Raw genomic sequence first — 25,059 nt, forward strand, 5'->3', positions numbered from 1 at the left:
GCGAAATTAGTCCGACTCTTGCCTCCATACCTAACACTTGGGTCAGTGCCGGCGTTTAAATTGTCCAAGCATTTGGTATGGTCGTGTTCTAGGACCTGGATGCCTGGGCCACTCTGCCTGAAGCCGTTCTCAATCTCACCAAATCGACTCAGCACTTGGAACGATCCAACCTCACACTCAGGTTAAGTGGAAGGGCATCGAATCTCTTCCGCATCAACGCCTTTCCAAATTGCTCACTCCATTTATAGTAACAATCCAAACTCTGGCTGTGAACACATTGCACCTTGCAATCCCCCAGCACATCTCATCCCCTGAACCAGCCTCGCCTCCACCTACCTCCTTACTGTCTGCAGCTATTGTTCATCACAATATGCTGCAGTTTATCACAGTTAATAATTCTGCAAAGTTTCAAGTCATCTGCAAATTTAGAAATTGTGGTTTGTACCTCCAAGACTAGTTCATTAATACTGATGACAAAAAAAAGCAACAATTCATAGGGATCAACACCATTTATCATTCTCTAGTCTGAAGAACAACTGTTAAAGAATCCAAAACTGAAATATAGTGAGAGTGGGTTGCCTGACTCTTTAAGCCTACCCCACATTCATTACAATCATGGCTGATCTGCCCCTGGCCTCATCTCTACCACCAGTCCTAAGCCCTCATTTTCCCCGATCTGTGAAACAGTTAGCTGATCCTCAAAGCTGGTGCTCGCTCAACACTCCTCCCAGGTGCTCGCTCAATAGAAGAACAAGATGACCAGAACTCAGGGACTTGGGCGATATATTTTTTTTCTCTTTTTGACTGTTATGTTTTTCTGAATTCGTAACCATCTGTGCTGTTAGTACTATGTGCTGTTGTTGGTTAGTTAGTTAGTTAGTAGAGTTAGTCAGTTAGAGCTTTATTGTCATTGCTGAGGACCATGAGATTGCAGACAGAGCTACTCCACTCAGTGCAAAACAACAGACTGGCCATTCAATCACTAAAATAACAATGAGTAAATTTAAAATAATGTCTGAGTTATTTAGAATGTCACCTAAGTTCCAACTGAATTAAAAACAAATTTCCATATCTTGTAGTTACATCTGTGTGCTGTCGGTAATGTGTTTTTCCACCTCTGCTCTAGAGGAACCTGTTCCTATATTCATGTATGATTGAATGATAATTAAATTTCAAACTTATACTTGAGTTTTAAGAACCTCCAATGACCTAGATTCCAAGGTCCTCTCTATTCACTATTGTGTGTACCAAACTTCTATTCACAGATCAAATGCTCCTCGGTGTACCGATCTCAGAGAGACCTGCCGACCACCTGCTACACTTGTGGCAACTGTTAAAGGTAATTGTTCTGGATCCCACCACACAGGTAGCAGACATCAGTATTACAAGTAACTAACTCCCAGATATGATGCTGTGGGTTAGTGCTGTGCACTAATTTCTGGATGGCTACTGCCTTGAGCTGCTAAGAACATTAAAACCATAACACATATGAGCAGAATTAGGCCATTCAGCCCATTGACTGCTCCACCACTCAGTCATGGCTGATTTATTTTCCCTCTCAAGCCCATCTTTCTGCCTTCTCCCCATTCATGTTGTGCTGTCAGCTATGCTGCACTGTGTCCATTCTCATGGTAACTGGCTGTGTCCCCTCTAAATTCAGCACCACATTGTCTCACCTCTATTTCCTCTTTCAATGACTTGTGCACCCTTACCACCCATCACATTGCCTTTGTCAAGCCTGTGTTGGCATTGGCTGCACTGGTCTCCATGTCAAGGTCTGTTCATTGAGTAAATCCCGACTTTCAGAGTTAATATTGGTGTCTTTTTGAGAATTCTGATCAACATTTTCCTTTCTTTCACATCCTTCTACCAAGATCCTATCTTTTCATCTCTGTTCTTGCTGTGTGATCATAATTCACTTCACGTGCTTCATAATGGAACTCTGGACTGCATCCATGCGATCCGTGAGTCTTTGTACAAGTTCCAACTACTTCTGTCTCAATTCACAGAGCTCCTTCTGTTGGCTACATATCATAGCTAGCAACTCCTCCTGTTGCTTTGTGTTCAATTGCTGCTGTTGTTTTGACCTTGGGGTCTGTATGGTCTCCCAATCGTCCTTTTTATTTTTCCTCTTCAACTTTGGAGAGGATCATGGAGATATTTTTGATTTCCGGTCTTCAACTGGAAGTTGATAAGAGACAGAGTTTGAACCAAAGCTGCATGCTGTGGAAACAAGACTGGCAACCTCTTCATCATGATCACACTGTTTAGTATTGGCATCCTGACTGTCGTGCTGCTGCAGCTGGTACGGATGTCTATGGAAAATGGAGTTCTTGTGCTTCTCTTGCGTAACCTTTCTGGATCTCTCAGAGGTGCTGTTACAAGTTTCTCGAGTTACCTCAGGTAAGCATCTGAGCCCCTCAAAGACATCTGCATACTCTTCTGTGAGTATTGGGTGATCACCTTTGGCCTGTGAAGCCACTATGAAATCTCTTTCCACCAGGTTGAACTTTTCACATGTACTCAGTCCTAATATTGGCTGTACTCTCTTTTCCACAATCAGTAGCTGTGCCTTTAGGTGCTGCCCCTTGTGCTTGAAGGTCTCTATATAGCCCCGTTTACTGGTATGTTCTCTCCAGTATAGCCTGGCACTTTTAACTTCACCGGGTAAATCTTGCTCTTCACTTTGAGAATATTGTAATCATCCATGGATAACAGATACACAGGGCTTTGGTGTCAAGCTCATTCACAGTCATAGGAACAATCAATTCTGTTTTACCAGCACCAGTGGTCTGTAGAGAATCACAAAGACTTCCTCCATTTCCTCAGCAACTGAGTGCACTTTTCTCTTGGTAGCCTCAGCTTTGCAGCACTTTGTGAAATGATTCTTCTTCCCACAATTATTGCAGGATTTTCCTTAAGCAGGAAATGTTTTTGGGATGTGCCTACCTCCAAATTTGCTGTTTGAGCCTACCTCTTTGCTATGTTGTTGCTTTGGGAAAAACCTTGTGCTCTTTGGAGCTGTTTTCACAGCAAGCACTATTGTTTCTGCTCTGTTGCAGCTCCTTAGCATATGATCGTGTGATCTCCGCTGCCCTACATGTATCCACAGCCATTTCCAGCATCAGATCTTTTTCACAGAGCCCATTATTTGAAGCTCTGCAAACAATTTTGTCTATAACTAATGAATCTCTCACATCTCCAAACTCACAGGACTTACTCAGTGTGTGAGCCATTACTCAGCTAAGTATTGGTTAAAGCTAACACTTTGTTTCTGGTCATAGGAAAATAACATAATTCTTTTAAATGTGATGTTTTTACTTGGGACAAGATACTCTTCAAATTTTATCATCAGCGTGTCCAATGTCAAGGCAGTCTCATCAATTTGAAAGCTGTTATAGATGTCCAAAGCATCTTCACCAATTACATGTAGAAAGGTAGACGCTTTCGATTTTTCCTCTGCTCACCACTAAATATATATTGAATTGCTGTTTGAAATGTTCCCAGCTATCAGATGCATTGATAGTAAACTGCATAGGTGCAGGAGGACTTAACTTATCCATGACCAAATTTTGGAGCTCTCTCACCTGAATCTCTCTTGATGAATTTGCTGAACAATGGCACCTTCAGGATATAGTGTGCACTCTGGCTGGCAGCTTCTCTCCATCAGAACCTAGCATCTCTCAATCACTCACAGTACATTTAGTCTCCATGTTTACTCCTCAGGCCGACTTCTAACACCATTTTATGTTTGTTCTTAATAAAGACACAGCTTGCGTAAAAACTAATGCATCTATTTATTTACAGGATACTCCAATCATGGCTTCAGTTCAACCTGAGGGCATGCAGCCGTCTCACCAACATCACTTCTGGTTCTGGGTGAACTGCCCGCATTGCCCACTGGAAAATGAAATTCTTTTATTGTGTATACATAATAACACACCCACCAGTGTCATAGAGTCTGCTTAGTCTCACTGATCCACACATGGATTATAGCCTTCCAAACCTCTCTTAAATATTGCATCCATAACTTCCAGTGGCCACTCATTTCACACTCCCACCACCCTCTGACTGAAGAAGTTCCCCTTAAATATTTCATCTTTCACCCTTAACCTATGACCTCTATTTCTAATCTCTCTAACCTCGGTTAAAAACGGTTGCTTGCTTTTACCCTATCTATGTCCTCATTATTTTTTATACTTCTGTCAAATCTCTCCTCATTCTCAAATACTCCAAGGAATAAGGTCCTGATCTGTTCAGTCTTCCCCTATAGCTCTCCTAATATATTTTCCCTATATCTTTGGTAGTTTAGTGATTAGCATGAAGTTATTACAGTTCAGGGCATTCCTGAGTTCAGAGTTCAATTCCAGCATCACAAAAAAAGTCCATCTTTACAATGAAAGCTACTTTTTCAATGGATTTTACATGGAATGATGAACCAAGTTGTCCTATTCCGTTGTGTCTAGTAAAAAACAAGCATAGGTTTCACACGCTTGGCCTATACTAGAGACCGATTGTGTAATTTAGTTAGGAAATTTTTCTCAAAGGCTTGTATAGCCCTGTGACTCAGGCTTTGGCTTATGGTTTTTTAGTAACTTTTATTATTCAACATGGTCAACAAACATTCATGTTGAAAATAGCATTAATTAAAATCAATTTATAACCTTTATTTAAATTAAATCTACCGAGCCTACCTTTAGAAAAATAAATCCCATTTTGGCTTAAGCCAGTTATTTAACAGAAATTTATTACGTTTGCATTATGAGTTTATAAAATGTATTAAACAGAAAGAAAGATGAAGCTTAGAAAAATAGAGGGCTATGGGTAACCTAGGTAATTTCTAATGTAAGTACATGTTCAGTACAGCATTGTGGGCTGAAGGGCCTGTATTGTGCTGTAGGTTTCCTAAGTTTCAATGTTTCTATCATCTGTGAGGAGTTTGTACCACAAACCATGTGGGTTTCCTCTGGGTGCTCTAGTTTCTTCCCACAGTCCAAACACATATGGTTTACTATATTAATTGATCATTGTAAATTGTCCCGTGATTAGGCTAGGGTTAAATCGGGGGTTGCTGGGTATGTGGCTCATTGGGCCGGAAGGGCCTGTTCCGTGCTGTGTTTCTAAATAAATAACTAACTAACTCAGGTCCTTGAGTCCTGATAACATCATTGTAAATTTTCTGTGCTGATCCCTGGTCTCAGTCTGGCGATGAGTTTGTTTGGAGTTATAGTATTAAGGACAATAGCACACAGGTTACAACCTCCAGTTTAAACAGTCTCCACTCTTCCTACTTTAAAGAAGACATTTAATTTTTCACTTTTCTTTGCATCCCAGTTGACTTATTTCTACTGGTGTCTCCTGTTGTGCCTACACGTTTCTACGGAGACATAATATCCGTGTGTGTCAGGCGAGGATTCATTCTGCAGGGACTTCAACGCCTTCGCCTGTCTCTAAAGCAAGCTGAGAGCTTGGCGATTGCAAGTGATCAGGTAAAACCCTCTGGAAGAAGGTCGGGGTTATAGCGCAATTGTGTGATGTGTTGATTCAGGGTCGGGGATAAGACTATGGCAAGCAACTGGTAGAGGTCACAGCAAGTAGATACAGTACATGTTGTTCCAGAGAGGGAGGAGAGGATCTAAGTTACCTGAGGGGTAGCATTGTATCAGAGCAGTCAGAGTAACACTTCTACAGCACCAGCGACTGGGGTTGAATTCCTGCCACTGTTTGTAAGGAGCATACACAGAGTGCTGGAGGAACTCAGCAGGTTGGGCAGCATCTATGGAAATGAATAAGCAGTCAGTGCTCAGGGCTGAGATCCTTCATCAGAACTCAGCCAAAACATTAATTCCTTTCCATTGCTACTGCCTGACCTGCTGAGATTTTCTAGCTTTTTGTGTGCATTGGTCTGGATTTCCAACATCTGCAGAATCTCTTGTGTTTATGATTTTCTGCCTGTAAGGCACTTGTAAGTTCCCCTCATGACCATATGGGTTCTCACCAACAACTTGTAAAACCACAATATAGAATTATTCAAAATTACAAGCTTGAAAAGTTGCTTTAAAAATCTTTGTGGTTTCTATTGACATGATAGGATAGAAATTTTGGCAAACGTAGACCATAAAGCATAGGAGCATAACTGAGCCACTCGACCCATCAAGTCTGCTTCATCATTGCATCGTGGCTGACTTATTGTCCCTCCCAACCCCATTCTCTATTCTAAATAGATGCCCCTCTCTATTTGGAGGCTGTGCCTTCTGGTCCTAGACTCCCCTAGTATAGGAGGCATCCTCTCCACTTCAGCTCTCTCTAGGCCTTTCAATGAGATCTGCTTTCATAGATCTGTTCTAAACTCCAGCAAGTACAGGCCAAGAGCCAACAAACATTCCTCATATGTTAACCTTTTCATTCCTGGGATCATTCTCATGATATAGGTTCACCAGAAGTTGAATGGTTTTCTTGCTGCTCCATTCTGACTTCCCACCCTCACTGGTACATCCAGATGGCTGGTGTATGAGGGAAGGTGCCACATGAGAAGGAATAATGTAACAGACTACACAAAAGTGTACTCGGGCCTGCAAAGGGTGAGTGCTTGCATGGTGGAAGACGATTGCATTTTTTAAGGGAAAGTTTAACAAACATTCAAACACTTTATAATTCTAAAGTTGAGGCCTCACTAGTGCAAAGGATTTGAGATGGAACCTGAGTGATAGGAGATGGTCATTAAGGTGAGAGTGTAGGGTAATGTATCACACAGAAAATGCTGGATGAACTCGGCAGGTCACACAGCATCCATGGAGAGGACAATCTGGAAGAGTCTCAGCCTGAAACATTAGCTGTTTATTCTCTCCACAGATGCTGCCTGATCTGCAGAGTTCCTCCAGCAATTTTTGTATGCATTATTCTGGATTTCCAGCATCGGCAGAATCTTTTCTGTTTAGTGTAATGTAGTTTGGCTGGTAGTTCCATAAGGTTGTCATATCCAGGGGTTGGGGGGGAGGGGTAGGGGTTAGTAGGGATAATCAATTCACTCTTAAATGCTCCCAATGGTGTGTGTCTCAAATAGCCTCTGTAAACTCAAGCTCTTGGTCTTCACATACGGCTTAGCTACTAAGCCCCAAAGAACCATTTCTACTGACAGGAGAAGGAGCAAAGGTGGGTTACTGATGCCTTAAAGCCAATCACTTCAGACAGATGGGGCTTGTCAGTCGTGATTGGTAGTTCATCTAGGAAAAGGAAGATGTGGATCTCAAACCTCCACTGCCATGTAACTATACCCACTCATGAGGAAGGCTTCAGGAGTAAACCCCGAGGAAAAGTCTGGAGCTAGAATCCCTAAGGCAGTCTTTCATTGAGTTCAACGCTGGCTGCTAACTCCTGCAATGCCTCTGGTGCCAAACTGTATTGGCCTCTGCTGTTCCTTTGGATTTAACAGCTGTGTGGAGAGGGGGAGCCTGCTGCATGGTCTCCATATTTTACTGCTTTGCCTTGCCTAGCAGTTTGCATACACATAGGCAGCTAGGATGCAACATCCATGGTCGACCCCAACCAATAAAGGGCCTCAGTGAATATTGAGTGGACAGTGGAATGCTGGATAAATATACCAGCATGCATCAGAATTAAGACTTCACTAGGACACAGGGTTTGAGATGGAGTGGCCAGTGAGGTGTGTCGGGTAATGTAATCTGTCAGATGATAAAGTACTGAATAGACTGTAGAATGCTGGATGCATCAGAATAACTCAGGAAATTCCCATTGTCATTGCAGATCCCAGTGTTCTGTCAAACAGGTTGGTTTGGAGCCCTGAACTCTCAGCTGTCTGCTGCTGGCCCTTCCACTGCTCAGCTGCCCTACCCTTGCTTTCTGATGCATCTGAGGAAAGAAAATGCAAGTCACCAGATTGCAAGCTTATTGACAGGTACAATGCTCAAAATATTTCACCAATTGTTATGTTGGAAAACTGTTGTTTGAGGTTTTCTGTCACTACAAGTTCAAGTTCACGTTTAATTGTCATTCTGCATTACACATGAATACAGCCAAACAAAACAGAATTATCTGAGGCCAAGGTGCAAAACAAAGATAGTACATATAATTATGATATATAAAAATAATAACATTGCCTAAGAACCTAAGTGCCATGGCCTGTAGATTGATGGGCTGTTGTCCCGAGCCACATTTCCACAAGAACAGCACGCAGCAGTTCTTCATCTCACACAAGTGAAGCCACAGATGAACATAATCCAGCTTGTCATACCACTGAGTAAACACTGGAGGGCAGCCCTGATGGGAGGGGCCAGCCCCAATTTATCTACGTTTATGCGTTAGTCAGCATACTAATGGCTATTCATGTTCTGACAGTCCCCGGGTTACGTACGGGTTCCGTTCCTGAGTCTGTCTTTAAGTCGGATTTGTAAGTAAGTCGGAACAAGCACATCCGGTACTATTTAGTGTCAGTTAGTCAAACGTTTGTCTTAGTATACAGTATATATTTTACCTTTCTATGCATATAAAACATTTAAGAAATGTATGTATTCCAATAATTAAACCATTGCGTTGCTTAGTAATAATTGTAGCTTTCATCAGGGCAGGGCATTTCACATGCTCCATTATTCTCACTTTATCTGTTATCCTTTAAAATTGTTCCGATCGTTGACTGACTGTAGCCTAACGCTTTTCCAATGCACAATGGCGTTTCACCTCTTTCCAAATGCTTTATTATTTCCACTTTATTTTCAATCGCGATCACTTCCCATCACTGCAGGCAGCGGGTCCCAAGCTGCGCCAGCTACGGAGGTCCGCTGGGTCCTAAGGACCACCACACTGAGCGAGGCTAAATGGCACAAGTGGGGGCTGTGCTGGGTTTGGGTATTTGATCATCCACAATATTCCGTGTGGGAATTTAAACTGGAGGTGCCAGTGTTTTTTTTAACGAGGTCGAGTTGCGAGCACGACATCAACCCGGCATGGATGGTACGGGATTCACTGGATCGACATCAACCCGGCACGGGAGCGGTCTTCACTGAATCGAACTCAGGAACTTCCGTTCTTGAGCCCGGCGCTGATCTCACTGCGCCACCAGCTGACTGGAATGGGGGGGGCAGGGGCAGGGTGAATCTTACTAAGAAATATTTAAGCTAAATACAAAGTTAAACAACACAGTATCAACGGCAACGATTTAAAATGGTGGATGGTGTCGCGATCAGACTTAAAATGGCGGACGGCGTTCTCCTTCTTCGGTTCGTAAGTACGAGTTGTCCGTAAGTCGGACGTTTGTAACTTGGAGACTACCCATATCAAACTTCATTCTACATTGTACTTGCTTTATGCTTCTATCCTACATAGGGTTGGTGAGCGAGCTGGCAGAAGAGGGGCTCATTGAAGATGTGCGCAGCAGACTTCCCCCAGATCCTGAATTTGAGATTCTATCCTGTTTCCATGTGACTCCCTACACCAATCAAGCACTGCAGGGTTTAGGTATGGTTTTGTAATGGATAGTAAGTAGGAAAGCCACTGGTGAGGGGTGCCTGTAGTTGTGGTCTGCTTCAATATCAATGGCTTAATTTTATTTATTTAGAGACACAGTGCGGAGCAAGCCCTTCAGGCCCAACAAGCTGCACCACGCAGCAACCCACCGATTTGACCCTTGCCTAATCACAAAGCAATTTAAAATCACCAGTTAATCCATTAACCGGTACATCTTTGGACTATGGGAGGAAACTGGAGCACATGGAGGAAACCCACACACCCAGAGGAAACCCATGCAGTCTTGGGAGAGAACATAAAAACTCTTTACATACAGCGGCGGAACTCCAAACTTTGGAACGTCCCGAGCATCATGCTAACCACTACACTACCATGTCTTGTAGTTGGTTTTGAAGTTTGTGTTGTAGAATGATTCACTGCTTCATGCCAAAACTGTAAGCAGCATATTTGTTTTCTTTTAAAACAATATGGTTTATATTAATAATTTGCTTTCTGGTTGTGTGTAGGAGGAGTTTTCAGTGCCGTGCCCCAAGCTTCCAGTCTGGCTCTGGATGAGCTGTATAAATACAGCATCGTGTCCAACCCTGAACTCGAGCAAGTTGTTGTTCTCACACTAACGGGGCGCAGTGCTGTGAAAACTGCTGGGAGCTGCCTGCGAAACCTCCTGCGTCCTGTCTCAAACAAAATTGGTAAATTGCTTTGTTTTTGTCACAGTTACTGAGTAACAGTGAAAAACCTATCTTGCATATTGTTCATCCAGATGCATCTGTTGTAAGATTGCATTAAGGTAAACAATTACCTCATGATGCCTCAGAAAGGTGGCATCCATCACTGAGGATCCCCATCTCCTAGAATATTCCCTCTTCTCACCACCAATGAGGAGGTACGGGGTCCTGTCGACACATACTCAACATTTCAGGAACAACTTCTTCCCTCCACGATCACTTTTCTGAATGGACATGAACCCATGAACAGTATTATTTCTCTCTCTTTTTGCACTACTTAATTATTTTTTTAATGTAATTTATAGTTTTTATTGTTATGCATTCCATTGTACTGCTACCACAAAGCAACACATTTCATGACTTAGTCAGTAATATTAAAGCAGATTCTGATTCTGATTCTGTCACCTGATTGCAGAATGAAGTGTTTGGGACAGAGTGCAGAGCAGGTAGACAATGAGGTGCAAGGGCCTTGATGGAGTAGGTTGTGAGGTCAGGGGTCCATCTTACCATACGAGGGAACTATTCAATAGTCTTATAACATGGGTTAGAAGCTGCCCTTGAGCTTGCTGGTAGGTGCTTCCACCAGGGTAGTTACTGCACAACTCCTAATGGAAGGAGGCTTACCCTACTTCAGAGCCTTCAATGTGAAGAATTGCCGAAAGAGTTTCAAAAAATAATGTAAAGAAGATTGATGTTTGTCTCAGAAAGCTGAAGTTTTCACACAGAGGCTGGTGGAACAAGCTGCCAGAGGAAGTGATGGAGATGGGTACAATTGCAACATTAAAAAAGACATTTTAATCATTAAAAGACCATTGAGGACATCTTCAATGCCACCATCAAGAAGGTGGCACTGATCATGAAGAATTCCCAACACCTGGGATATGCCATCACTACTGCCATCAGGGTGGAGGTACAAGTGCCTGAAGTCACACACTCAATGTTTTAGAAACAGTTTCTTCCCCTCTGCCATCAGCTTTCTGAATGGTCCATGAACACTACCTCACCATTCCTCTTTTGCACTAGTTATTTATTTGGATTGTAACTTACAATAATTTGTTATACTGCACTGTACTGTTACCACAAAACAATAAATTTCATTAATTATGTCAGTGCCAATAAACCTGATTCTGATTCTGATGTGTATATGGATAGGAAAGTTTAGAGGGATTTGGGTCAAATACAGGCAAATGGGACTCAGTCTAGAAGGAACTTGGTTGGCATGAGCGAGATGGGTTAAGGTCCCACCTCAATGCTGTATGACTGTGACTCCAAATGGGAGAGGTGAACAATGACTAGTTCCAACAGATGCCTCTAAAAAAAGGAGCATGGTCTTTGGTAATTAGTTCCACAGAGCAGAGCAAGAGAACGCCAGTCAGAACTTGCTGTGTTTCTAAATAAAGAACATCTTGGTACTTGTGAAGGAGTGCTGTCAGTCCAAGGGATGGAAAATACTGGATTGTACAGTTTGGAGAGGGCATTGATGGGTTGATGCAGCTATTTGAGGAATTTAAAGGACCATCATCTAGGACCTCCACTATCCAGGCCATGCTCTCTCCTCACTGCTGCCATCAGGAAGAGGGTCTCAGGACCCACACACCAGGTTCAGGGGCAATAGAGTCAATGAAAGACCAGCCCAACAGGATAGACAAACAACTAGCAAACTATGTCAGCAGGCTCTTGAACCTTCACTCAATTGCTATCACTGAACTGTTTCCACAACCTATGGGCTCACTTTCAAGGACTCTTCATCTCATGTTCTTGATATTTATTATTATTATTACTAATATATATATTTTTTTCTTTTGTATTTGCACAGTATCTTGTCTTTTACACATTGGTTGTTTGTCCATCGTGTTGGATGCAGACCTTCATTAATTCTATTGTGTTTCTTGGATTTACTGTCTATGGCTGCAAGAAAACTAATCTCAGGGTTTGATACATTCATGCCTATGTACTTCAATAATAAATTTACTTTGAACTTTGAACTTCAAGATAAGGAAAAAGTGTTAAAATAAAAACACACACCTTTAACCTGGCATTCCTTTCTCAGGTGACAGTAAGGAGAATGGAAGCTTTGAGCTCCTGGGGTTGAAATGGCTGCCACATCTGAGCCGAAACCAGGCCAAGGAGTTAACCCCCTACGAGGTAGGCGACCGACATTGGCAGGAAAGCATTGACTGCCTGGTATCCAGCCCTGCACTCGTATGTGTGCTCCGCCGTGTGGACGCCTTCAATGCCTTGGCTGAGATCCTCAATGTTAGACAGCTCAAGGGAGGCATGGACAACCTAGAGAAGGTGATGTCACCAACCCCAGAGCTGGCCTTCAGACAAGCTGCTCTGTTCTTCACTAACAAGGAACTGATATCAGGTACAGTGCACAGATCAACAGTCAGCAGCATTTTCCCCAGTCATCAGGAACATCTTCCTTTTTGGCTCACTGATGCAAAAAATTGTAGACCAGCTGTGAAACTACCTTTGGAATCTTTTCTTAGTTGTGTTTGCAGAGGTGACAACAGTTGTACAGTGTTAAGGGTTGACTTAAATACAGGACTGAAGGTGTTATATTTGAATGCACGTAGTGTACGGAGTAAGGTAGATTATCTCGGAGTGCAGTTAGAGATTGGCATGTTGTGGGAATCTCTTGAATTCATAGTTGTGAGCTTAATATCCAAGGATACTCCTTGTATCTGAAGAACAAGCAAGTAGGCAGAGGTGATGGGGAGGCTCTGTCGGTTAAAATTTGAAATCAAATCCTTAGAAAGAGGTGACATAGGATCAGAAAATGTAAAATCCTTATGGGTAGAGTTGAGAAACTGAAAGGGTAAAAAGACCCTGATGGGAATTATATTCATGTTTACAAATACTAGTTAGGATGTGTGCTGCAAATAACAATGGGAGATAGAAAAGGCAAGTCAAAAGGGTAATGTTTCAAAAGTCAAGGGGAATTTCAATATGCAGGTAGATTGTTAAAATCAGGTTGGCCCTGGATTGCAAGAGAGAGAATTTGTACAATGTGTAAAAGATGGGGTTTTAGAGCAGCTTGTGGTTGAGCCCACTCAGGTAAAGGCAATTCTGGATTGAGTTTTGATTAATGAACCAGATTTGATTAGGGAGCTTAAGGTAAAGGAGCCCTTAGGAGGCAGTGATCATAATATGATAGAATTCATCCCGCAGTTTGAGAGGGAGAAGATAAAGTCAGATGTATCAGTATTACAGTGGAGTAAAGAAAATTACGGAAAAGCTGGCCAGAGTTGAAAGCAAGGGGACACTAGCATAGATGATGGCAGAACAACAATAGTTGGTGTTTCTGGGGGCAATATAGATGGATGTATCCCAAAGATGGAGTATTCTAAAAGGAGGATGAGGAAACAGTGGCTGACAAGGGAAATCAAAGACAAAATAAAAGCAAAAGAGAGGACATATAATATAGCAAAAATTAGTTGGAAGTTAGTGGATAGTAAGCTTGTAAAAATGCAACAGAAGGCAACTAAAAAAAGCCACAAGAAGAAAAGAAGATGAAACATGAAGGTAAGCTAGCAAATAATATAAAAGATAATACCAAATTATTCTTTCAGATATATAAATAATAAAAGAGAGATGAAAGTAGATATTGGACTACTAGAAAATGACACTAGAGAGGGGGCAAAGACTTACTCCTCATGTATGTAAAGGATGTAAGAAATGAAGTCAATTAAATTCAAGTGAATGTAGTGATGTGCTACACACAGCGCTGAAATAACGACATGCAGTCGGTAAGTCGTTTCAAGACTAGTTTATTCAAACTTCGCGGCACTGACATTTAATCCCTAGCGCCCGCCCTCTCCGGGCGGAAATGACGTCAGGTGCATTAACAAAGTCTCCCCCTGCGCGCTGGCTATTTGTGAGCTGGTTCGCCTGCGCAGAAAGTGGGTCGCCACATAACCCCCCCCCCCCCACCAGAACCGGCGATACACCCCCCAATGTCCACAGTCTGGATCAGTCTCTGTTTGGGAGGTCTGCCTCTGCGTCGCGGTGCCTGAACCTCGACTGGCTGCGCCAAGTCCACGTGGGCTGATTTGAGTCGGTCTACCGTGAAAACCTCCTCTTTCCCCCCAATATCCAGAACGTACGTGGACCCGTTGTTGTTGATCACCTTGAGCGGCCCCTCGTACGGCCGCTGTAGCAGTGCCCGGTGTCCACCCCTTCGTACAAACACAAACTTACAGTTCTGCAGGTCTTTGGGTACGTGGGTTGGGGTCCGTCCGTGCTGTGAAGTCGGTACGGGGGCCAGGTTGCCGAGCCTTTCGCGTAGTCTGTCCAGGACAGCTGCGGGTTCCTCCTCTTGCCCCCTTGGGGCTGGTATGAACTCTCCTGGGACAGCCAGGGGTGCACCGTACACCAACTCGGCTGACAAGGCGTGCAGATCCTCTTTGGGCACTATACGAATTCCAAGCAGGACCCAGGGAAGCTCGTCCACCTAGTTAGGTCCTCTCAGGCAGGCCATGAGAGCCGACTTCAAGTGATGGAAGTGTTCCACCAGACTGTTCGACTGTGGGTGGTAGGCAGTTGTGTGGTGCAGCTGCGTTCCCGACAGGCTGGCCACAGCCGACCACAGGCTGGAGGTGAACTGGGCACCTCTGTCGGAGATAATGTGGGCCGGTACCCCGAAGTGTGCTACCCAGGTTGCAATCAGCGCTCGGGCGCAGGAATCGGCAGATGTGTCGGTGAGCGGGACCGCCTCTGGCCACCTCGTGAACCGGTCTACCATAGTTACGAGGTACCGCGCTCCTCGGGACACTGGTAGGGGGTCCACGATATCCACATGAATGTGGTCGAACCTTTGGTGGGTGGGTTCAAACTGCTGCAGCGGGGCTTTAGTGTGCCGCTGCACCTTGGCTGTTTGGCACTGTGCGCACATTCTGGCCCATTCACTGACCTGCTTGCGAAGTCCGTGCCACACGAACTTGCTGGAGACCAGCCAGACGGTTGCCCTGATGGATGGGTGCGCCAAACCGTGTATGGAGTTGAAAACTCACTGCCTCTAGGCTGCCGGGACGATGGGGCAAGGTTGGCCGGTAGCCACGTCACACAGGAGGGCCCTCTCACCTGGGTCAATGAGAAAGTCCTGCAGCTGCAAACCCGAGACTGCGGTCCTGCAGCTGGGCATCTCGTCGTCTGCCTGCTGCGCCTCCGCCAGTGCTGCATAGTCCACCCCCAGGGACACGGCCTGGACAGCTGGTCTGGAGAGTGCGTCCGCCATGACATTGTCCTTTCCCGAGACATGCTGGATGTCTGTTGTGTACTCGGAGATGTAGGACAGATGTCGCTGCTGGCGAGCCGACAAGGGATTGGACACCTTTGAGAACGCGAAGGTCAACGGTTTGTGGTCCGTGAACGCGGTGAACGTGTCTGTGTGAGTATGTGTGTGAGTGTATCTGTGTGAATCTGTGTATGTGTCTGTGTATGTGTGCTGAACTACATATACCTGTCTGGACATGCCCCCTGCTGACTGCTCCTGTGGCTCTTCCCACAGACCCCTGTATAAAGGCGATCAAGGCCTGAGCCCGGCCTTTCAATCTCCAGGATGTAGTATGGTGGTCACTCACTGCTTGTTCCTTCTTCCAGTCAATAAAAGCCAATATCTTGCCTTACGTTTCAGAGTGAGTTATTGATGGTGCATCAGTATGAGTGTGTGTCTATGAGTCTGTTTGTGTGTGTGTGTGTGTCTGAGTACATGTGTCTGTGTGAGTGTGATTGTGTTGTGTTGTTTGCATGTGTGTCTGTGTGAGTGAGTTTGTGTGTGAGTGTGTGTCTGAGAGTCTAGTTGTATGTGTGCGTATGCAGAAATACAACTAGACTCAGAAAATGAGAAGAGCTTTCTGTTATCTGTATAAACACTTCCACTTTTATTGAAATCTGTGCCTTGTGTTACATGAGCAGATTAACTATGCAGAAATGTCCTCACCAGTTAGATTTTCCTGATCAACTCCCAACCCAAAACATGGACAGTTCCTTTTCCCTCCACAGATACTGCATGGCCTGCTGAAGTTGCTCAAGCCAGTTGTGTGTTGTCCCATTAATTTCAGTCTTTTACTGTAATAATGTTTCTCAGTGATAAATGTTGAGGACCGATGTAATATTAGAAATAAATTTCTACAGAGTTTTGGTTTCAATGACTGGGAAGAAATGGAGCACAGATCATGCCTGAGATAGAAGTCTTCATAAGCTCTTGGATACATTTGTATGGTGGACAGACCGTCTGGGTGGTGGGGTGGAGATGGATCTCTACCAAAGGAGGTGTAAGGCGCTCCTTCCCTCTGCTTGCCTGCAGATCTCCATTGGGCAAGGTGTAACAGCTGCTTAGTCCTCCGATCAGGGTCATATGAACTATGGGAGCAGGTGGTGGATAGTTGTATGAGCAGCTGGTACGTGTCACGAGTCCTGGTTATGTGACCAGTGATGCCAGGCAGATATTCTCTGTAGAGTATTGATAATGGCTGAAGTCACCCATCTTGTAAAGACATTGCCCAGAAGAAGGCAATGGTAAACCACTTCTGTAGACCAGGATCGACCGCGTCATACAGCACGGCACATAACAAATGAGCAGCACTTTGCAAAAGTCTCAGGCACATATACGGTGCCGATAAAAAGTATTGACCCCACCCCTGCTGGAAGTTTTCATGTTTTATTGTTTTACAGCATTGAATCACAGTGGATTTAATTTAGTTTTTTTGACACTGATCAAAAGCTTTCTTGTCAAAGTGAAAACAGATCTCTACAGAGTGATCTAAATTAATTACAAATATAAAGCACAAAATAATTGTTTGCATAAGTTTTCACCCTCTTTAATGTGACAGACCAAATCATCACTGGTGCAGCCAATTGGTTTTAGAAGTTACATAATTAGTTAAATTAGTTAGATCTGTTTATGGAGACCTGTGTGTAGTCATGGTGTTTCAATTGATTATAGTAAAAATACACCTGTATCTGAAAGGTCCAACTGTTGGTGAGTCAGTATCCTGGCAAAAACTACATCATGAAGACACTCCAAGCAACTCCGTGAAAAGGTTTTTGAAAAGCACATGTCAGGTGATGGATACAAGAAAATTTCCAAGTCACTGAATATCCCTTGGAGGACAGTTAAGTCAATCATGAAGAACTGGAAAGAATATGGCACAGCTGTAAATCTGCCTAGAGCAGGCTGTCCTCAGAAAGAGAGCCACTAGTGAAGGAGATCACCAAGAGATCTATGACATCTCTGGAGGAGTTTCAGTGGCTGAGGTGGGAGAGACTGTGCACACAAATGTTGCCTGGGTGTTTCACTAGTCACAGTTTTATGGGAGTATGGCAAAGAGAAAGACATTGTTGAAAAAGCTCACATGAAATTCTCAGATAGACTTTGCCAGAAGGCATGTGGGAGACTGAAATTAGTTGGAAGAAGGTTCTATGGTCTGATGAAATTAAAGTTGAGCTTTTTGGCCATCAGACTAAACACTCTGTTGGCATAAACCAAACACAGCACATCATCAAAAACACACCATCCCTACTGTGAAGCATGGCATCATGCTGTGGGGATGCTTCACTGCAGCAGGCCCTGAAAGGCTTGTGAAGGTAGAGGGTAGAATGAATGCAGCAACATACAGGGAATGAGCAAAACCTGAAGCAGTCTGCAAGCTTGGGAGAAGTCCAATCACAAACGGGGGAAAATCTGCAGATGCTAGAAATCCAAGCAACACACAAAATGCTGGAGGAACTCAGAGGGACAGGCAGCATCTGTGGAAAAGAGTACAGTTGCTGTTTCAGGCTGAGACCCTTCAGCAGGACTGGAGAGAAAAAGATGAGGAGTGAAGTTAAAAGGTGGGGGAAGGGAAGGGAGAAACACAAGGTGATAGGTTAAACTGGGAGGGGGGGTTGAAGTAAAGAGCTGGGAGTTAATTTTTTAAAATTCATTTATGGGATGTGGGCATCGCCAGCTAAGCCAGCATTTATTGCCCATCCCTAGTCGCCCTTGAGAAGGTGGTGATTTGTTGCCTTCTTGAACTGCTACAATCCCCGAGGTATAGGTACACCCACAGTGTTGTTAGGGAGGCAATTCCATGATATTGACCCAGTGACAATGAAGGAACAGCAATATGTTTCCAAGTCAGGATGGTGAGTGACTTGTAAGGCAGTTTCCAAGTGGTGGTGTTCCCAGGTATCTGCTGTTCTTGTTCTTCTAAACAGTAGTGGTCGTGGGTCTGGAAGGAGCTGCCTTAGGAACTTTGATGTGTTGTTGCAGTGCACCTTGTAGATAGTACACACTGCTGCAACAGTTCGTCGATGATGGGATTGGATGCTTGTGGAAGGGGTACCAATCAAGTGGGGTGTCATGTACTGGATGTTGTCAAGCTTTTTGAGTGTTGTTAGAGCTCCACTCTTCCAGGCGAGTGGCGAGTATTCCATTACACTCCTGACCTGAGCCTTGTAGATGGTGGACAGGTTTTGGGGAAACAGGAGGTGAGTTACACACTGCAGGATTCCTAGCCTTTGACCTGCTCTGGTAGCCACTGTGTTTATATGGCTAGACCATTACATTTTCCTGTCAATGGTAAACCCTGGGATGTTGATAGTCAGGGATTCAGTGATGATGATGCCACTGAATGTCAAGGGACGATGGTTAGAGCCTCTCTTGAAGATGGTCATTGCCTGGCACTTGCGTAGCACGAATATTACTTGCCACTTGTCAACCCAATCTTGGATATTGTCTAGGTTCTGTTGCATTTGGGTATGAACTGCTTCACTATATGAGGAGTCATGAATGGTGCAGAACATTGTGCAGTCATCTGCAAACATACCCACTTCTGACCTTTTGATGGAAAGAAGGCCATTGATGAAGCAGCTGAAGATGGTTGATCCAAGGACACTTCCCTGAGAAACTCCTTCAGTGATGTCCTGAGGATGAGATGATTGACCTCCAACCACCACAGCCATCTTCCTTTGTGTCAGGTATGATTCCAACCAGTGGAGGGTTTCCCCCTAATTCCCAATGACCTCATTTTAACTAGGGAGCCTTGTTGCCATATTCGGTCATGGGAAGTGGAACTAAAATGGGTGGCCAGTGGGAGATCTTGCTTTTTCTGGCAGACGGAGTATAGGTATTTGGCTACTCCATTGCTTAGCCAAGCACCTACACTCCGTCTGCCAGAAAAAGCAGGATCTCCCACTGACCACCCATGTTAATTCCACTTCCCATTCCCATTCCGATATACCTATCCATGGCCTCCTACACTGTTGTGATGAGGCCACATACAGGTTGGAGGAATAATACCTTATATTCCATCTGGGTAGCCTCCAACCTGATGGCATGAACATCGATTCCTGGAACTTCCAGTAATGCCTCCCCCTCTCCTTTACCATTTCCCATCCCCTTTTCCCTCTCTCACCTTATCTCCTTGCCTGATACTGCCTCGCTCTCATGCTCCTCCATCCTTTTCTTTCTTCTACAGTCTTCTGTCCTCTCCTATCAGACTCCCCCTTCTCTAGCCCTGTATCTCTTTCACCAATCAACTTCCCAGCTCTTTATTTCACCCCTCCCTCTCCCAGTTTTGCCTAGCCCCTGTGTTTCTCCCTCCCCTCCCCCCACCTTTTAACTCCACTCCTCATCTTTCTTTCTTCAGTCTTGCTGAAGGGTCTTGGCCCAAAACATTGATTGTACAGTCAGCCCTCCTTATCCGCGGATTCCACATGCACAGATTCAACCAACCGCGGATCGGGAAAACCCGGAAGTTCTCTCTCCAGCACTTGTTGTATGAGCATGTACAGACTAATTTTTCTTGTCATTATTCCCTAAACAATACAGTATAACAACTATTTACATAGCATTTACATTGTATTAGGTATTATAAGTAATCTAGAAATGACTTAAAAGTACAGGCAGTCCCCGGGTTATGAATGAGTTCCATTCCTGAGTCCGTCTTTAAGTCAGATTTGAATTCGGAACAGGTACATCCGATATTATTTAGCATCAGTTAGTCAAACGTAGTATATAGTGCATATTTTACCTTTCTATGCATATAAAACACTTAAGAAACATACGTATTTCAATATTTAAACCACTGCATTGCTTGTAGCTTTCAAAAAATCAATAACACTTGTAGCTTTCATCGGGGCAGGGCCTTTCACATGCTCCATTAAAATTGTTCCGATTGTTGACCGACTGTAGCCTAACGCTTTTCCAACGACCGATGGCATTTCACCTCTTTCCAATCACTTTATTACTCCCACTTTATTTTCAATTGTGATCATGATTATTTTTGTGAACAGAAACAACGCGGATTCAGAGCTGCAGCGCCAGGTCCTAATGTCCACCGCACTGAACATGTTAAATAAGATCCGGGGTTCCACTGGGTCCTAAAAACCACTGCACTGAGCCAGGTTAAATAAGGGACTTGAGCATCTGCGTTTTTTGGTATCCGCAGGGGGTCTCAGAACCAGTCCCCCGCAGATAAGGAGGGCCAACTGTACTCTTTTTCATAGATGCTGCCTGGCCTGCTGAGTTCCTCCAGCATTTTGTGTGGGTAACTTGGGAGAAAATTTGTTTTCCAGCAAGGCAATGACACCAAGTATAAAGCCAAAGCTACACAGGAATGGCTTAAAAACAACAAAGTTAATGTTAATGTGACTAAAAAAAGAGTCCAGTACTCAATCTAATTGAGAATTTGGCTGGACTTGAAAAGGGCAGTTCACTCACAACCAGACTCAAGGGTGTAATTGCTGCCAAAGGTGCTTCTAATAAATACTGACTTGAAGGGGGTGAATACTTATGCAATTAATTATTTCTTGCTTTGTACTTGTAATCAATTTAGATCATTTTGTAGAGATCTGTTTTCACTTAGACACAAGAAAGTCTTTTTCTGTTGATCAGTGTCAAAAAAGCTAAATTAAATCCACTGTGATTCAATGTTATAAAACAATAAAACATGAAAACTTACAAGGGAGGGTAATAATTTTTATAAGCAGTATATATAGCCAGGGTGCCTAATACCTTTGCACAGTAATCTTTCTACTAAATGTTTATCAATATTAATAAAAACTAAAAAATATCAATAATAATAAAGACTCACAGATATTGTATTGAAAGGACAGGCAAGTAGGCCGTGGGTGGGGTAACTCCATTAGTAAAAGATTACAGGGTAAATCAAATCATTAAAAAGAGGTAGCATAGAATCAGAAGGTGTAGAATTGTGGGAAAGCTAAGAAACTGGAAGGGTGAAAAGACCACGTTGGAAGTTATATATGCAGGCTTCCAAACTGTAGAAAAGATGTGGTCTACAAATTATAACAGGAAATAGAAAATGCATGTCAAAAGGGCAATTTACAATAATCAAGGGGAATTTCAATATGCAAGTAGATTGGGACAATTAGGTTGATGCTGGATCCCAAGAGGGGGAATTTGTAAAATGCCTACAAAGTGGCTTTTTAGAGCAGCTTGTGGTTGAGCCCACTCTCAGGGGATCAGCTATTCTGGATTGGGTGTTAAGGGGACAGTGGTCATAATATGATAACATTCACCCTGGAATTTGAGAAGGAGAGGCTGAAGTCAGATGTATCAGTATTACAGTGGAGTAAAGGGAATTACAGAGTCATGAGAGAGGAGCTAGCAAAGATGATTGGAAGGGGTCACTAGAAGGGATGATGGCAGAGCAGCAATGCCTGGAATTTCTGGGAGCAAATCGGGAGGCACGGGATAGATGAAGAAGTATTCCAAAGGAAAGATAACACAACTGCGGCTCACAAATGAAGTCAAAGCCAAACAGAGGGCATATAGTAGAGCAAAACTTGGTGGGAATTTTGAGGATTTGGAAGCTTTTAAAGACCAACAGAAGACAACTAAAAAAGTCATAAAGAAGGAAAAAATGGAATACGAAGGTAAACTAACCAATAATATTGAAGAGGATACCAGAAGTTTCTTTAGATATACGATGAGTAGAAAAGAAGGGAAAGTGGATATTGGACCACTGGAAAATGATACTGAAGAGGTAGTAGAACATAGAAAACCTATAGCACAATACAGGCCCTTCAGCCCACAATGCTGTGCTGAACATGTACTTACTTTAGAAATTACCTAGGGTTACCCATAGCCTTCTATTTTTCTAAGCTCCATGTACCTATCCAAGAGACTCTTAAAAGACCCTATTGTATCCACCTCCACCACCATCGCCGGCAGCTCATTCCACACAGTCACCACTCTCGGTGTAAAAAATACCCCTGAAATCTCCTCTGTACCTACTACCAAGCACCTTAAAACTGTGTCCTCAGCCCTGGGAAAAAGCCTCTGACCATCCACACGATCAATGCCTCTCATCATCTTTCCACCTCTATCAGGTCACCTCTCATCCTCCATCGCTCCAAGGAGAGAAGGCCAAGTTCACTCAACCTATTCTCATAAGGCATGCTCACCAATCCAGGCAACATCCTGGTAAATCTCCTCTGCACCCTTTCTATAGCTTCCACATCCTTCCTGTAGTGAGGTGACCAGAACTGAGCACAGTCCTCAGTGGGGTCTAACTGTAACATTACCTCTCAGCTCTTGAACTTGAGCCCACAGCTGATGAAGGCCAGTACACCGTATGCCTTTTTAATCACACAGTCAACCTACACAGCAACTTTGAGTGTCCTATAGACTCAGACCCCAAGATCCCTCTGATCCTCCACACTGCCAAGAGTCTTACCATTAATACTATATTCTGACATCATATTGACCTACCAAAATGAACCACCTCACACTTATCTGGGTTGAACTCCATCTGCCACTTCTCAGCCCAGTTTTGCATTCTATTGATAACCCACTGTAACATCTGACAGCCCTCAACACTATCCATGACACCCCCAACCCCAATCACCAAATTTACTAACCCATCCCTCCACTTCCTCATCCAGGTTATAGGGGACAAAGAATTGGCAGACAAATTGTATAAGAATTTTGCATCAGTCTTCACTGTGGAAGACGCCAGCAGTATGCCAGACTTTGGAGAGTGTCACGGACCAGAAGTGTGTTAAGTTGTCATCACTTGGGAGAAAGTTCTTGGGAAACTGAAAGGTCTGAAGATAAATAAGTCACCTGGACCAGATGGGTTACACCCAGGGGTTTGAAGAGGTGGCTGAAGAGATTGTGGAGTTATTAGTAATGATCTTTCAAGAATCAATGGATTCTGGCATAGTTCCAGAGAACTGGAAGATTGCAAATGTCACTCCGATCTTCAGTAAGGGAGAGAGGCAGAAGAAAGGAAATTATCGGCTAGTTAGTCTGGCCTCAGTGGTTGGGATGATGTTGCAGTCTATTGTTAAGGATGTGGTTTCAGGGTACTTGGATATACATGTTAAAATAGGCCAAAGTCAGCATGCTTTCCTTAAAGGAAAATCTTGCCTGAGAAATCTGTTGGAATTCTTTGAGGAAATAACAGGCAGGATGGATGAAGGAGAGTCAGTGGACGTTGCTTACTTCATTTTCAGAAGGCCTTTGATAAGGTACTGCACATGGGGCTGCTTATCAAAGTAAGAGCCCATAGTATTACAGGAAAGGTACTGGCATGGATAAAAGATTCACCTGCTGGCAGATCTGTTCAAAACTGTTTGAATTATTTGAAGAAGTAACAAGTAGGATAGATAAAGGAGAATTGGTGGATGTCATGTACTTGGATTTTCAGAGGACCTGTGACAAGGTGCCACACATGAGTCTACTTTGTAAGTGAAGAGCCTGAGATTATAGGAAAGATATTAGCAGTGGCTGATGGTCAGGAAGCAAAGAGTGGGAATAAAGGGAGCCTTTTCTGATTGGTTGCCGGTGACTAGTGGTGTTCCAAGTGGATCTGTGTTGGGACCACGTCTTTTTACGTTATATGTCAATGATTTGGATGACAGGATTAATGGTTTTGTGGCCAAGTTTATAGAAGATACAAAGATAGATGAAGAACAGGTAGTTTGAAGAAGTAGAGAGGCTAAATGTGCAAAGAAATGGCAGATGGAGTATTGTATTGGAAAGTATATGGTCTTGCACTTTGGCAGAAGAAATAAAAGCATAGCCTATGTTCTAAGTGGAGAGAAAATACAAATATCTGAGGGGTATAGGGTCTTGGGAGTCCTCGTGTAGGATTCCCTGGAAGTTAATTTACAGGTTGAGTTAGTGGCGAGGAAGGTAAATGCAATGTTAGCATTCACTTTGAGAGGACTAGAATATAAAAACAAGGGTGTATTGCTGAGGCTTTATCAGACACTGGTGAGTGTTGTGAGCATTATTGGATGCATTTTTCAAGAAAGGATGTGCTGTTCAAAAGAGGTTTATGAAAATTGTTCCAGGATTGAATGACTTGTCATATGATGACCATTTGACGACTATGGGTCTGTACTAACTGGCATTCAGAAAAATTAGGTGGAATCTGATTAAGACCTATAGAATGTTGAAAGGCCTCAAAAGAATGAATGTAGAGAGGATGTTTCTTATGGTGGGAGAGTCTAAGACCAAAGGACACAGCCTCAGAATAGAAGGATGTATGTTTAGAATGGAGATGAGGGGGAATTTCTTTAGCCAATGAGTAGTGAGCACATCATCAAGTTCGCTGTTGACATGACCGTAGTGGGTCTCATCAGCAAGAACGACGAGTCAGCATACAGAGAAGAGGTACAGTGGCTAAAGGACTGATGCAGAGCCAACAATGTGTCTCTGAATGTGAACAAAACAAAAGAGGTGGTTGTTGACTTTAGGAGAGCACAGAGCAACCATTCCCTGCTGAACATCGACGGCTCCTCGGTAGAGATCGTAAAGAGCACCAAATTTCTTGGTGTTCATCTGGCAGAGAATCTCACCTAGTCCCTCAACACCAGCTCCATAGCAAAGAAA

The 25,059-nt window shown here is 43.6% G+C and overlaps 1 protein-coding gene across 3 annotated transcripts in view; it reads left to right on the forward strand.

Moving 5' to 3' along the window:
• LOC132398994 (dynein axonemal assembly factor 8) overlaps positions 1 to 25,059 on the forward strand; it is a 181,029-nt gene that overhangs the window by 103,669 nt on the left and 52,301 nt on the right. For all 3 annotated transcript variants that reach the window (XM_059978835.1, XM_059978834.1, XM_059978837.1), the window contains exons 17-22: positions 1,266 to 1,339; positions 5,335 to 5,489; positions 7,765 to 7,915; positions 9,340 to 9,471; positions 9,987 to 10,169; positions 12,256 to 12,573. In XM_059978835.1, coding sequence (XP_059834818.1) covers positions 1,266 to 1,339; positions 5,335 to 5,489; positions 7,765 to 7,915; positions 9,340 to 9,471; positions 9,987 to 10,169; positions 12,256 to 12,573 — 1,013 coding nt within the window. The remainder of the gene's footprint in view (positions 1 to 1,265; positions 1,340 to 5,334; positions 5,490 to 7,764; positions 7,916 to 9,339; positions 9,472 to 9,986; positions 10,170 to 12,255; positions 12,574 to 25,059) is intronic.

The sequence above is a fragment of the Hypanus sabinus genome, chromosome 9 (assembly GCF_030144855.1).
Source record: "Hypanus sabinus isolate sHypSab1 chromosome 9, sHypSab1.hap1, whole genome shotgun sequence".
Classification (NCBI taxonomy): Eukaryota; Metazoa; Chordata; class Chondrichthyes; order Myliobatiformes; family Dasyatidae; genus Hypanus; species Hypanus sabinus.